Source organism: Macrobrachium rosenbergii, chromosome 13, assembly GCF_040412425.1.
Source record: "Macrobrachium rosenbergii isolate ZJJX-2024 chromosome 13, ASM4041242v1, whole genome shotgun sequence".
NCBI lineage: Eukaryota > Metazoa > Arthropoda > Malacostraca > Decapoda > Palaemonidae > Macrobrachium > Macrobrachium rosenbergii.
Window position 1 is genome coordinate 30,751,471 of NC_089753.1, and position 13,901 is coordinate 30,765,371.

General features: G+C 47.9%; 1 protein-coding gene across 1 annotated transcript; it reads right to left on the reverse strand.

Annotated features, from left to right (window-relative positions):
- Positions 1-812: 812 nt before the first annotated feature.
- Positions 813-11,939, reverse strand: LOC136844749 (inner centromere protein-like). Its single transcript, XM_067113984.1, has 2 exons — positions 11,390-11,939; positions 813-910 (listed from the first exon to the last, which is right to left on the reverse strand). Exons 1-2 carry the CDS (start codon positions 11,937-11,939, stop codon positions 813-815), a joined length of 648 nt encoding a protein of 215 aa, XP_066970085.1.
- Positions 11,940-13,901: the final 1,962 nt, after the last annotated feature.

Below are 13,901 nucleotides of genomic sequence, written 5' to 3' on the forward strand. Positions count from 1 at the left end.
AAGAACGTTTTGTCCATAATAAAATTCCTTGTATGTTTCAAAATCCAGATGAATACATAACTATTCATGACAAATCACGGGTTCCCTCATGTGGTAACTACGAACCAATGCATTATGAGATCACAGTAAATACTGCTCCTGTCATACAACTTCAATATTAATTCCATCAGAAGTATTATCAAGAAACTGGCAAATGCGAGCGATGGCCTGCATCTGCTAGTGTATATTAACCCTCAACCAGTAATGACAGTCAACAGACAATACACACTGAATAGACATACATATAAAAGATCATTCTAATTATTTCCATGAAAAAAAATATTGTAAACTACAGAAGATATATAAATATGCATTTACTACTAGTGCCAGAGTCTGTCAAACACTCTAAGATCGCTAGGGTAGGGCAATAAAGGAAGTCCCATGTTGACAAATGTCTCGTTATAATAAAGGTGTGGGCTTCGAAGTCTCCTCTCAATTCAAAGTGATCTAAGGTACTGCCATGATTTTACAACTGACATAAAAACACACTTAACTCTAGATATTTTCATTGGAGGCATTTTTTTTTAATCAAAACAACGAGATATGGCAAGATTTTTTTTTTGCATCTGTGCAGCCAAACCTAAGTTTCCACAACAACTGGTCAGCATGGGCCGTTTAGGTCAACAGTCAATTTACTGGCTACAGTAAACTACAGTCCTTTACTGTAGCAGAAACTGCAGTGAAGGACAGGTCTCGGGCAAAATGATCAACAAGGGCTTAATGTTGAGGGAAAGATTTAAACGGCCAAACAGATGTGGCTACACCCTAGCAATCTAAAGGAGTGTTGGACACACTATAGTTGGCAATGCTGTTGCTACAGCTAAATTCTGTCTAGTCAGAAGGGCAAATACATGACCACTCTCCAGACAATCTGAAATAACATTTAACACAATCACAGGAGTTTAGTTTAGCAATATATCAATAAATGTGCCATTCCAAGTTTTCTGAAGAGGAAAAAACTGAGGTCTTCCTATAGCCAGCCCTATCAATATCTCTGGTGGAGGCTCTTCCACTCAGAGGCACCACTTCCCATGCGACAAAATTGCACCCCTAACAGTTTTTATCTGCAGTGCCCTAGGTTACACTAAATTGGGGGTCTGAGGAGGGGGGGAAACCATGGGTAGGTAAGGACCCAGTGGCCTAAGTTAGGTTAGGTTAGGTTAGGTCACAATTCTATTCTAATTTACAATGCCCTTGGTTAAGTTAGATGTGGAGCCCAGTACGGGACAAACTCAGCGAGGCCATCCCGATGTCCCGGTCTGATCACCCGACTGAGAAACAGCAGCAGTTCACTCATACAAAGCATTAAGCAGTGAGGCAAGATGATCTAAATTGTGGGAAAGATGGAATAATGAGGCATCTGTTCCTTAAAAGTCTTATTCTGTATTTTTGCAATTATGAAGCGTCATCTCGAGAATCTGTTATTATTATTATTATTATTATTATTATTATTATTATTATTATTATTATTATTATTATTATTATTATTATTTAAGTTGAATATCCTGAATCTCATTCATTTCGTGTTCCCTTACCACCAAAAATCTCCACAGTTGTCCCCTAGGATATGATGGGGTGGTATAGTACCTCTCAAACTACTTATTTGCAACTGAAATGAAAGTCAGAAACATTCAAAGCACACCAACTAAGAAAAATCATAGGTATTTACTCTACTACCACCACTTGATTTTGGAGTTTTCATACTACAGTATTCTCTGAGGTCTCCTTATATTCTTCCTGATTTTGGAGTTTTCATACTACAGTATTCTCTGAAGACTCCTTTATATTCTTAACACAAAAATTTGCTGTTACCGAGATACCTATTGATGAATGTTGTGACATACTTGGAGTTTTTTATAGGTTTAGTTCATGTTACCTTGTCACGAGTGGAGCTACCAGTTGGATTTTATTTATCCCTGTGCGTTCTGGGAAGATGGCTCTGTACTCAGAATGTCTTTCGTTATTTTCACTAAGAAGTACAGGTTCATGCACAATGCTGAAACCTGACTAGTTCTTTAGTTGTACATTTCACCAATAAAGTGGCATTTTGGAATTTAGGCATGTCGTAATAAACCTGTCTTCAGTCACAGTCCACTGTGTTTGGTGCAGATAAATTGTTCCTTGAATTTTTTTAATGTTTCCCACATATTAGCAGTTTCAAGATATTGAACCAATTATAGCCTATTATGGGGGACCCGGCTACAACTGGGGTTTTCGGAATTGGAGAAAACACAAAAATGGTGAAATGATACGGATGTATTCAATATTTCCACGACAGCCTGCTAAATCTGATCAAGTTAAGGTTTATTGAACAACTGGTCGTCTGGTAAATTTATATCCATAACTGTATTCTCGTGGTGAATATATGATTCTTCTAATGTTTTAGTGTACTTCGAACATTTCTGACATTCACTTCGCCAGCATGTTACTAGGCTCAGCCAAGTTATAGAAATACTGACCTCATCTTCTATCCTACAATTATGGGGACCACAGCGGCAAAGCAGGGTGTGCGGACTGGGGAAAATGCAAAAGGGTGAAATACAATAATGTATTACCAACATCCCTCTGATACCTTCAAGTTAAGAGTTTGATTAAGATAACATTTATTGGGGATTTTTTTAAGTGACATCATGCAATAGGTAAGCATCGATAACCTAGGTTACTTTACATGGTGGCTGACCTCGTGCACCACGTTTGGTTAGGTTAGGGCGCACCCTTATTATTTAATCTACAGTGCCCAAGGTTAAGTCACATGGGAGGAGGAACAAGACAGGACAACGCCTCCCAACAGGCTGCATATGGGCCCACCATCCAAGGTTAGGTTACGTTAGATGGGGCTGGGGCAGTCCATGGAGGACAGGGCCACCTGCCCCTGGCCAGATAAGGACCCAGCACCCTAGGTTTGGTTAGGAGGATCCAGAAATTGAATCCAGGTGAAAAAAGTCACAGAAAAGGGTCACAAAAAAAGTCTCAGGAAAAAAAGTCGCATTAACCTTCCCTAGATAGTGACCCCCAAGGGTTTTAACCCAGTATGCATCCTTGTATCCACCTTTGCAGCGTTTTTAGTACAACCCCGATGGGGATTACCGTAAAACCATGAACAAGAGACTGTAAATATCATAAAGATAATTACCCACAGGAAATATTGTGCACTTTGCCCTGTGATTTTATTACCGACAACCATGAATTAATGTGACTTTTTTCGTGAATTTTTTCCTAGCCAAAATTGTGACTTTTTCCTGTGACTTTATTTCCGGCCAATTGGATAATCTCTCATGAGAATAAGGCCCAAGCCAATCAAGCAATGCTCAAACGAATTATTGGCAAAACTTTACTTTAGTTGCACAGCCTGGTTCCCGCCAGTCGTCGACCGGGACAGGTTCCTCGTACATAAACGGACATAACCTTATCTATAAGGCCAGGTCCTGACCTAACCAGATCTTGCCTGCCTAACCTAACTTGGGGCGACGTGCCCTGACCTGGCGGGAGGGCGGACCCCCCAATAAGGGGGTAACCTGTCCAGGTTGGCGGGAACAAGGCCGCAACTCAAATAATAACGTTTCACCGAACAATCTTTCAAAAGCATGAAATTTCAGATGATAACTTTGGGTAAAGACTCCAAAAATCTATGGATGGATCGGATGACGGACTTAAGGCCAAAGACCAAGCGCTGGGACCTATGAGGTCAATCGGCGCTGGAAAAGAAACTGAGAGTAGCCTGGGTGGGCTGTAACAGGAGGAAAACCTCAAAGCCGTTGCACTCTGAATCAATTGTCAGGAGAAGGTGGATAGCAAGTTGGAAGGTAATATGAATGGAGGTTCAGTAAAAGGAATGCAAGGGGTTGCAGCGAGGGGCCGAAGGAACGCTGCAAAGAACCTTGAGTAACGCTTACAGTGCACGGCATGAGGTGTACTGACGGCACTGGCCTACCACCAAAAATCGAGTGTGGCCAATGCCTCAGACTTAACAGCAGCCCACCAGAGGGTATTTCTACTATCTCTCCCCAGAAATCCATGGGCCTATTTAGCTTTTTGGGGATTAAAGACAGGAAGGGAAGTCATAATAAAGCAATAAAGACGGGAAGGAGAGTAATAATGAAGTAATAAAACACACAAACGAAATAAAATCCTGGAACAACAATCACGTTGCCAATGAAACTGTCATGGCGTAAAATATATATATCTTGACTTTGCAAATACTTACGTCATTTTAAGAGTTCCTGGTGGCATGTTGCAAATGCCGGCTCAGCAGACAACACATGAATTAAACTGCCTCCATTGGGCGTTCACAGGTCAAACGAAATGTTAATTTTGCTGTTGAATTCGCCATGAACGGCCACACACACAAATGCAGGGAGCACAGGGCAGAGACGTCAGTCAATGACGTCACGGCCTGCTGCTTGGCGGTCCTGGTCCTGGTCGTTTCGGCCTTAACATCCAAAACAGTGTAAGACGTTATGTTTATGGTATTTATCGTCATGTTTATGGCATTTACCATTATTATTTCATGTTTTACGTACATCCCCAAGGGGCTGGTACTAAACACGGGGCCCATTTTGCACGTAAACGCGCTTACGGCCGAAACGACATTGATGTTATTTGTATGAGGACTTGATTTTGAATAGTTATGTAACCACTTTTTTCCTTATAGTAAGTTCCTTTTACGTTTATTTTTATAATCTTATAGGATTATGTTATTTGTACTTGATATTTTATTTTTCTTGTTAATAATTTTTTTTCTGGATAGGCCATGTACTTGCAAGAACAGAGGTTACTGTTTACTTTGTATATTTTGTAATATGTCACGTTTGTGGACAAATTTGTACTAATTATTGTATACTTTTGTCAATAAAATAACTAACTAACTATGAAGCCTAAAGCTCTTTATATTTAATATATATATATATATATATATATATATATATATATATATATATATATATATATATATATATATATATATATATATATATATATATATATATATATATATATATATATATATATATATATATATATATATATATATATATATATATATATATATATATATATATATATATATATATATATATATATATATATATATATATATATATATATATATATATATATATATATATATATATATATATATATATATATATATATATATATATATATATATATATATATATATATATACGTGACTGTATTTTCATTGAAATCACGAAAAGGATAAAGAAAAAAAAAACGTGATAACCATACGATCAAAGTTAGTCACTTTTCCTTCGTGGCTGTAACTTTGTTCATATATATATATATATATATATATATATATATATATATATATATATATATATATATATATGCATTGGATAGTATTATGGAAGCTCTTCCCGTTATGCAAAGCCAATTGAAATCAGCCATGACAGAAGGAGGCGTAAAGTTAATGTCGGTGGGATCTTATCAAGTGAGTTTACAGTAAACAGCGGATACATCGAGGGGATTTGTTTCCGCGTCTTTTTTTACGAACAAATTCCATAATTTCCCAGTAATTAGTTGGTACTTCGGGGGGATTTTTTTTTTTTACACCTTTGTTGTTTGCCCGTCATCACCTTAGGCCAAGACACCCACCATGTCCTCACCCCAGCAGATCCCAGCTGCAAACAGGCACCAGTATCTCCTAGGGCCAAGACACCCACCATGTCCTGACCCCAGCAGATCCCAGCTGCAAACAGGCACCAGTATCTCCTAGGGCCAAGACACCCCCAATGTCCTGACCCCAGCAGATCCCAGCTGCAAACAGGCACCAGTATCTCCTAGGCCAAGACACCCCCATGTCCTGACCCCAGCAGATCCCAGCTGCAAACAGGCACCAGTATCTCCTAGGGCCAAGACACCCCCATGTCCTGACCCCAGCAGATCCCAGCTGCAAACAGGCACCAGTATCTCCTAGGGCCAAGACACCCCCATGTCCTGACCCCAGCAGATCCCAGCTGCAAACAGGCACCAGTATCTCCTAGGAAAGACACCCCCATGTCCTGACCCCAGCAGATCCCAGCTGCAAACAGGCACCAGTATCAGTATCTCCTAGGCCAAGACACCCCCATGTCCTGACCCCAGCAGATCCCAGCTGCAAACAGGCACCAGTATCTCCTAGGGCCAAGACAGTCCCCATGTCCTGGCCAAGACACCCCCATGTCCTGACCCCAGCAGATCCCAGCTGCAAACAGGCACCAGTATCTCCTAGGGCCAAGACACCCCCATGTCCTGACCCCAGCAGATCCCAGCTGCAAACAGGCACCAGTATCTCCTAGGGCCAAGACACCCCCATGTCCTGACCCCAGCAGATCCCAGCTGCAAACAGGCACCAGTATCTCCTAGGGCCAAGACACCCCCATGTCCTGACCCCAGCAGATCCCAGCTGCAAACAGGCACCAGTATCTCCTAGGGCCAAGACACGTCCCCATGTCCTGACCCCAGCAGATCCCAGCTGCAAACAGGCACCAGTATCTCCTAGGGCCAAGACACCCCCCATGTCCTGACCCCAGCAGATCCCAGCTGCAAACAGGCACCAGTATCTCCTAGGGCCAAGACACCCCCCATGTCCTGACCCCAGCAGATCCCAGCTGCAAACAGGCACCAGTATCTCCTAGGGAAAGACACCCCCATGTCCTGACCCCAGCAGATCCCAGCTGCAAACAGGCACCAGTATCTCCTAGGGAAAGACACCCCCCATGTCCTGACCCCAGCAGATCCCAGCTGCAAACAGGCACCAGTATCTCCTAGGCCAAGACACCCCCATGTCCTGACCCCAGCAGATCCCAGCTGCAAACAGGCACCAGTATCTCCTAGGGCCAAGACACCCCCATGTCCTGACCCCAGCAGATCCCAGCTGCAAACAGGCACCAGTATCTCCTGGGGCCAAGACACCCCCATGTCCTGACCCCAGCAGATCCCAGCTGCAAACAGGCACCAGTATCTCCTAGGGCCAAGACACCCCATGTCCTGACCCCAGCAGATCCCAGCTGCAAACAGGCACCAGTATCTCCTAGGGCCAAGACACCCCCCATGTCCTGACCCCAGCAGATCCCAGCTGCAAACAGGCACCAGTATCTCCTAGGGAAAGACACCCCCCATGTCCTGACCCCAGCAGATCCCAGCTGCAAACAGGCACCAGTATCTCCTAGGGCCAAGACACCCCCCATGTCCTGACCCCAGCAGATCCCAGCTGCAAACAGGCACCAGTATCTCCTAGGGCCAAGACACGTCCCCATGTCCTGACCCCAGCAGATCCCAGCTGCAAACAGGCACCAGTATCTCCTAGGCCAAGACACCCCCATGTCCTGACCCCAGCAGATCCCAGCTGCAAACAGGCACCAGTATCTCCTAGGCCAAGACACCCCCATGTCCTGACCCCAGCAGATCCCAGCTGCAAACAGGCACCAGTATCTCCTAGGGCCAAGACACCCCCATGTCCTGACCCCAGCAGATCCCAGCTGCAAACAGGCACCAGTATCTCCTAGGGCCAAGACACCCCCATGTCCTGACCCCAGCAGATCCCAGCTGCAAACAGGCACCAGTATCTCCTGGGCCAAGACACCCCCATGTCCTGACCCCAGCAGATCCAAGCTGCAAACAGGCACCAGTATCTCCTAGGGCCAAGACACCCCCATGTCCTGACCCCAGCAGATCCCAGCTGCAAACAGGCACCAGTATCTCCTAGGGCCAAGACACCCCCATGTCCTGACCCCAGCAGATCCCAGCTGCAAACAGGCACCAGTATCTCCTAGGCCAAGACACCCCCATGTCCTGACCCCCAGCAGATCCCAGCTGCAAACAGGCACCAGTATCTCCTAGGGCCAAGACACCCCCATGTCCTGACCCCAGCAGATCCCAGCTGCAAACAGGCACCAGTATCTCCTAGGGCCAAGACACCCCCCATGTCCTGATCCCAGCAGATCCCAGCTGCAAACAGGCACCAGCATCTCCTAGGGCCAAGACAACCCCCATGTCCTGACCCCAGCAGATCCCAGCTGCAAACAGGCTCCAGTATCTCCTAGGGCCAAGACACCCCCCATGTCCTGACCCCAGCAGATCCCAGCTGCAAACAGGCACCAGTATCTCCTAGGGCCAAGACACCCACCATGTCCTGACCCCAGCAGATCCCAGCTGCAAACAGGCACCAGTATCTCCTAGGGCCAAGACACCCACCAAGTCCTGACCCCAGCAGATCCCAGCTGCAAACAGGCACCAGCATCTCCTAGGGCCAAGACACCCACCATGTCCTGACCCCAGCAGATCCCAGCTGCAAACAGGCACCAGCATCTCCTAGGGCCAAGACACCAACCAAGTCCTGACCCCAGCAGATCCCAGCTGCAAACAGGCACCAGCATCTCCTAGTGCCAAGACACCCACCATGTCCTGACCCCAGCAGATCCCAGCTGCAAACAGGCACCAGCATCTCCTGGGGCCAAGACACCCACCATGTCCTGACCCCAGCAGATCCCAGCTGCAAACAGGCACCAGCATCTCCTAGGGCCAAGACACCCACCAAGTCCTGACCCCAGCAGATGCCAGCTGCAAACAGGCACCAGTATCTCCTGGGGCCAAGACACCCACCGTGTCCTGACCCCAGCAGATGCCAGCTGCAAACAGGCACCAGCATCTCCTGGGGCCAAGACACCCACCGTGTCCTGACCCCAGCAGATGCCAGCTGCAAACAGGCACCAGCATCTCCTGGGGCCAAGACACCACCGTGTCCTGACCCCAGCAGATGCCAGCTGCAAACAGGCACCAGCATCTCCTGGGGCCAAGACACCCACCGTGTCCTGACCCCAGCAGATGCCAGCTGCAAACAGGCACCAGCATCTCCTGGGGCCAAGACACCCACCGTGTCCTGACCCCAGCAGATGCCAGCTGCAAACAGGCACCAGCATCTCCTGGGGCCAAGACACCCACCGTGTCCTGACCCCAGCAGATGCCAGCTGCAAACAGGCACCAGCATCTCCTGGGGCCAAGACACCCACCGTGTCCTGACCCCAGCAGATGCCAGCTGCAAACAGGCACCAGCATCTCCTGGGGCCAAGACACCCACCGTGTCCTGACCCCAGCAGATGCCAGCTGCAAACAGGCACCAGCATCTCCTGGGGCCAAGACACCCACCGTGTCCTGACCCCAGCAGATGCCAGCTGCAAACAGGCACCAGCATCTCCTGGGGCCAAGACACCCACCGTGTCCTGACCCCAGCAGATGCCAGCTGCAAACAGGCACCAGCATCTCCTGGGGCCAAGACACCCACCGTGTCCTGACCCCAGCAGATGCCAGCTGCAAACAGGCACCAGCATCTCCTGGGGCCAAGACACCCACCGTGTCCTGACCCCAGCAGATGCCAGCTGCAAACAGGCACCAGCATCTCCTAGGGCCAAGACACCCACCGTGTCCTGACCCCAGCAGATGCCAGCTGCAAACAGGCACCAGCATCTCCTAGGGCCAAGACACCCACCGTGTCCTGACCCCAGCAGATGCCAGCTGCAAACAGGCACCAGCATCTCCTAGGGCCAAGACACCCACCGTGTCCTGACCCCAGCAGATGCCAGCTGCAAACAGGCACCAGCATCTCCTAGGGCCAAGACACCCACCGTGTCCTGACCCCAGCAGATGCCAGCTGCAAACAGGCACCAGCATCTCCTAGGGCCAAGACACCCACCATGTCCTGACCCCAGCAGATGCCAGCTGCAAACAGGCACCAGCATCTCCTGGGGCCAAGACACCCACCATGTCCTGACCCCAGCAGATGCCAGCTGCAAACAGGCACCAGCATCTCCTAGGGCCAAGACACCCACCATGTCCTGACCCCAGCAGATGCCAGCTGCAAACAGGCACCAGCATCTCCTGGGGCCAAGACACCCACCATGTCCTGACCCCAGCAGATGCCAGCTGCAAACAGGCACCAGCATCTCCTGGGGCCAAGACACCCACCATGTCCTGACCCCAGCAGATGCCAGCTGCAAACAGGCACCAGCATCTCCTGGGGCCAAGACACCCACCATGTCCTGACCCCAGCAGATGCCAGCTGCAAACAGGCACCAGCATCTCCTGGGGCCAAGACACCCACCATGTCCTGACCCCAGCAGATGCCAGCTGCAAACAGGCACCAGCATCTCCTGGGGCCAAGACACCCACCGTGTCCTGACCCCAGCAGATGCCAGCTGCAACAGGCACCAGCATCTCCTGGGGCCAAGACACCCACCGTGTCCTGACCCCAGCAGATGCCAGCTGCAAACAGGCACCAGCATCTCCTGGGGCCAAGACACCCACCATGTCCTGACCCCAGCAGATGCCAGCTGCAAACAGGCACCAGCATCTCCTAGGGCCAAGACACCACCATGTCCTGACCCCAGCAGATGCCAGCTGCAAACAGGCACCAGCATCTCCTAGGGCCAAGACACCCACCATGTCCTGACCCCAGCAGATGCCAGCTGCAAACAGGCACCAGCATCTCCTGGGGCCAAGACACCCACCATGTCCTGACCCCAGCAGATGCCAGCTGCAAACAGGCACCAGCATCTCCTGGGGCCAAGACACCCCCATGTCCTGACCCCAGCAGATGCCAGCTGCAAACAGGCACCAGCATCTCCTGGGGCCAAGACACCCACCATGTCCTGACCCCAGCAGATGCCAGCTGCAAACAGGCACCAGCATCTCCTGGGGCCAAGACACCCACCATGTCCTGACCCCAGCAGATCCCAGCTGCAAACAGGCACCAGCATCTCCTGGGGCCAAGACACCCACCATGTCCTGACCCCAGCAGATGCCAGCTGCAAACAGGCACCAGCATCTCCTGGGGCCAAGACACCCACCATGTCCTGACCCCAGCAGATGCCAGCTGCAAACAGGCACCAGCATCTCCTGGGGCCAAGACACCCACCATGTCCTGACCCCAGCAGATGCCAGCTGCAAACAGGCACCAGCATCTCCTAGGGCCAAGACACCCACCATGTCCTGACCCCAGCAGATGCCAGCTGCAAACAGGCACCAGCATCTCCTAGGGCCAAGACACCCACCATGTCCTGACCCCAGCAGATGCCAGCTGCAAACAGGCACCAGCATCTCCTAGGGCCAAGACACCCACCATGTCCTGACCCCAGCAGATGCCAGCTGCAAACAGGCACCAGCATCTCCTAGGGCCAAGACACCCACCATGTCCTGACCCCAGCAGATGCCAGCACCCATCCACAGCTGATCGGTCAGCAAGTGGCAAACTGGAAGCAGCGACCTAAAAAGAGGGGGCTGCTCTCTCTTCCTCTCTCTTCATGCGTAACCTTTCCAAGACGTTTTGCACTATTTCCCCTTCCCTCATGCGTACCCTTTCCAAGGCTCTTTTCACTAATTCCCGTTGACTTTGCCTCCTCCTGGACTCTTCTGGTATCTTCCTTTTCCTCTCTCTCCTCAAGCCTAACCTTTTCAAGACGTTTTGCACTATTTCCCCTTCCCTCATGCGTACCCTTTCCAAGGCTCTTTTCACTAATTCCCGTTGACTTTGCCTCCTCCTGGACTCTTCTGGTATCTTCCTTTTCCTCTCTCTCCTCAAGCCTAACCTTTTCAAGACGTTTTGCACCATTTCCTCTTTCCTCATGCGCACCCTTTCCAAGGTCTTTTTCCCTAATTCCCGTTGACTTTGCCTCCTCCTGGACGCTTCTGGTATCTTCCTTTTCCTCAAGACACCCACCCAAGCCTAACCTTTTCAAGACGTTTTGCACCATTTCCTCTTTCCTCATGCGCACCCTTTCCAAGGTCTTTTTCCCTAATTCCCGTTGACTTTGCCTCCTCCTGGACTCTTCTGGTATCTTCCTTTTCCTCTCTCTCCTCAAGCCTAACCTTTTCAAGACGTTTTGCACCATTTCCTCTTTCCTCATGCGCACCCTTTCCAAGACCCGTTGCACTAATTTCCGTTGACTTTGCCTCCTCCTGGACTCTTCTGGTATCTTCCTTTTCCTCTCTCTCCTCAAGCCTAACCTTTTCAAGACGTTTTGCACCATTTCCTCTTTCCTCATGCGCACCCTTTCCAAGACCCGTTGCACTAATTTCCGTTGACTTTGCCTCCTCCTGGACGCTTCTGGTATCTTCCTTTTCCTCTCTCTCCTCAAGCCTAACATTTCCAAGACTTTTTGCAATATTTTCCATTGACTCTGCTTCCTACTGGACTCTTCCTGTAGCCTCTTCCTCTCTATTTTCATGCGTATCTTTTCCAAGTTTGTCAATACTTTCGCTGGATTCTCATTCCTGTTGATTTCATATCTGATCCGCCCCCGTGACTTATTTATGATTCGGCGACGAAAACAGCCCCTCTTAAAAAGACCGATTGTCAAATCCCCGAGGTACTCCAGGTATATCATATATGCAAAATGTAAAGATCTTATGACCCAGCATCGACCCCTCCCAAAGTATCTCCTATCGCTAAGGTATTCCGCCTGCCCAAAAGTCTTCACAAGACTTCCTCTCATGAGTGCTGATATCGCAATGCTCGCGAGTCTCCTTCTTTTCGGTTCCACCTTTTCCTGTTTCTTCCTTCTACACATACAAAACGGTCTCTTCCACCACCTTATCTTCCTTGATGATTCCTCTGTGGTAGTTGTGGTCAGTCCTCCCTCGAGCTCCTGTGTACTTAATTGTTCTTTGCCCTTCTCTTGATCTCTCCTCTTCTTCTTAAGTTTTTGTATTTTTCTGTCTTTGGTTTCATTCTCTCTTCGTAGACGGTTTCTCTCTTCCTCGAGCTCTGCTATTTGATTTTTCGCCTCCTTTAGGTCCTTCTCCAAAGCTTGAAACTTTCTATGCCATTCCTCTTCTTTTGTGGTTCTCAAATAGTTAATCTCCTCCTGCATGAGTGTAAGCAAATGTTTCAACTCATCTTCCACCTTCTTTTTTTCAAGCAATTGTTTCCTCAGCAGTTTTTGTCCTTCTTTTAATTTTTCGATGTCCACTATTGCACGCGTCCAGGAGTCTTCTTGCAGGGCCGAAATCCTTGGAACTTTCGTCATAACCATTGCTCTTTCCATAGTCTTCGTCCTGCTCTTCACAGGAATTCCTTCGTTAACGTGTAAATTCAACGCATCCTTTATAAGTAAATTTAATCCATAAAAATGGAGTCCAATGATATAATTCATAATTTGTGGTCCAATTAAGGAGATCGCTTTTGTTGCGAAACTCATACTGGTTTATATCTTTACTTTCACTTTTCGTATGCCTAGGTTTTGAATATGACCTGGGCAGTTTGTGAAGACGAGAAAGAGTCTGGCTTCGAAAAGGGGGATTCTCCTGGCTTCAAACCAGTCTTCGGGGGCTTGAAGGACCTATCGTTATCCTGGAGGAGTTTGCGAAGACGAGAAGGATTCTTGCTTCAAAGCAGAGTTCGGTAGGGCTTCATGATCCTCCCGTCATTGCTTTGAAGCCAGAGTCCTTCTCGTCTTCGCAAACTCCTCCAGGATAACGATAGGCCCCCGAAGACTGGTTTGAAGCCAGGAGAATCCCCCTTTTCGAAGCGTCCTTCTATCATGACTGATTTCAATTAGCTTTCCACAACGGGAAGAACTTCCATAATAATATTCAATGCATATATATATATATATATATATATATATATATATATATATATATATATATATGTGTCCTGTGTGTGTGTGTGTGTGTGTGTGTATGTATGTATGTAAGTACAGTATGTATGTATAAAGACAAAATCCACGAAAGAAAGAGATTAGAAGTCGAAAGACTTTGCAGCACTCAATGTTTCTCCTCCATGGATTTTGTCTTTTATTTATATAATAATCATCACGTTCCATATTTTCGTGATTCAAGTTGTATATATATGTATATATATACAT

Coding starts and splice junctions, on each gene's coding strand:
- LOC136844749 (XM_067113984.1), bottom strand. CDS start 11,939: ATGAGGAAAGAGGAAATGGTGCAAAACGTCTTGAAAAGGTTAGGCTTG. Junction 911..11,389: donor TGAAAAGAGCCTTGGAAAGG/GTACGCATGAGG, acceptor ATGTTATTTCAG/ATTGTCTGGAGAGTGGTCAT.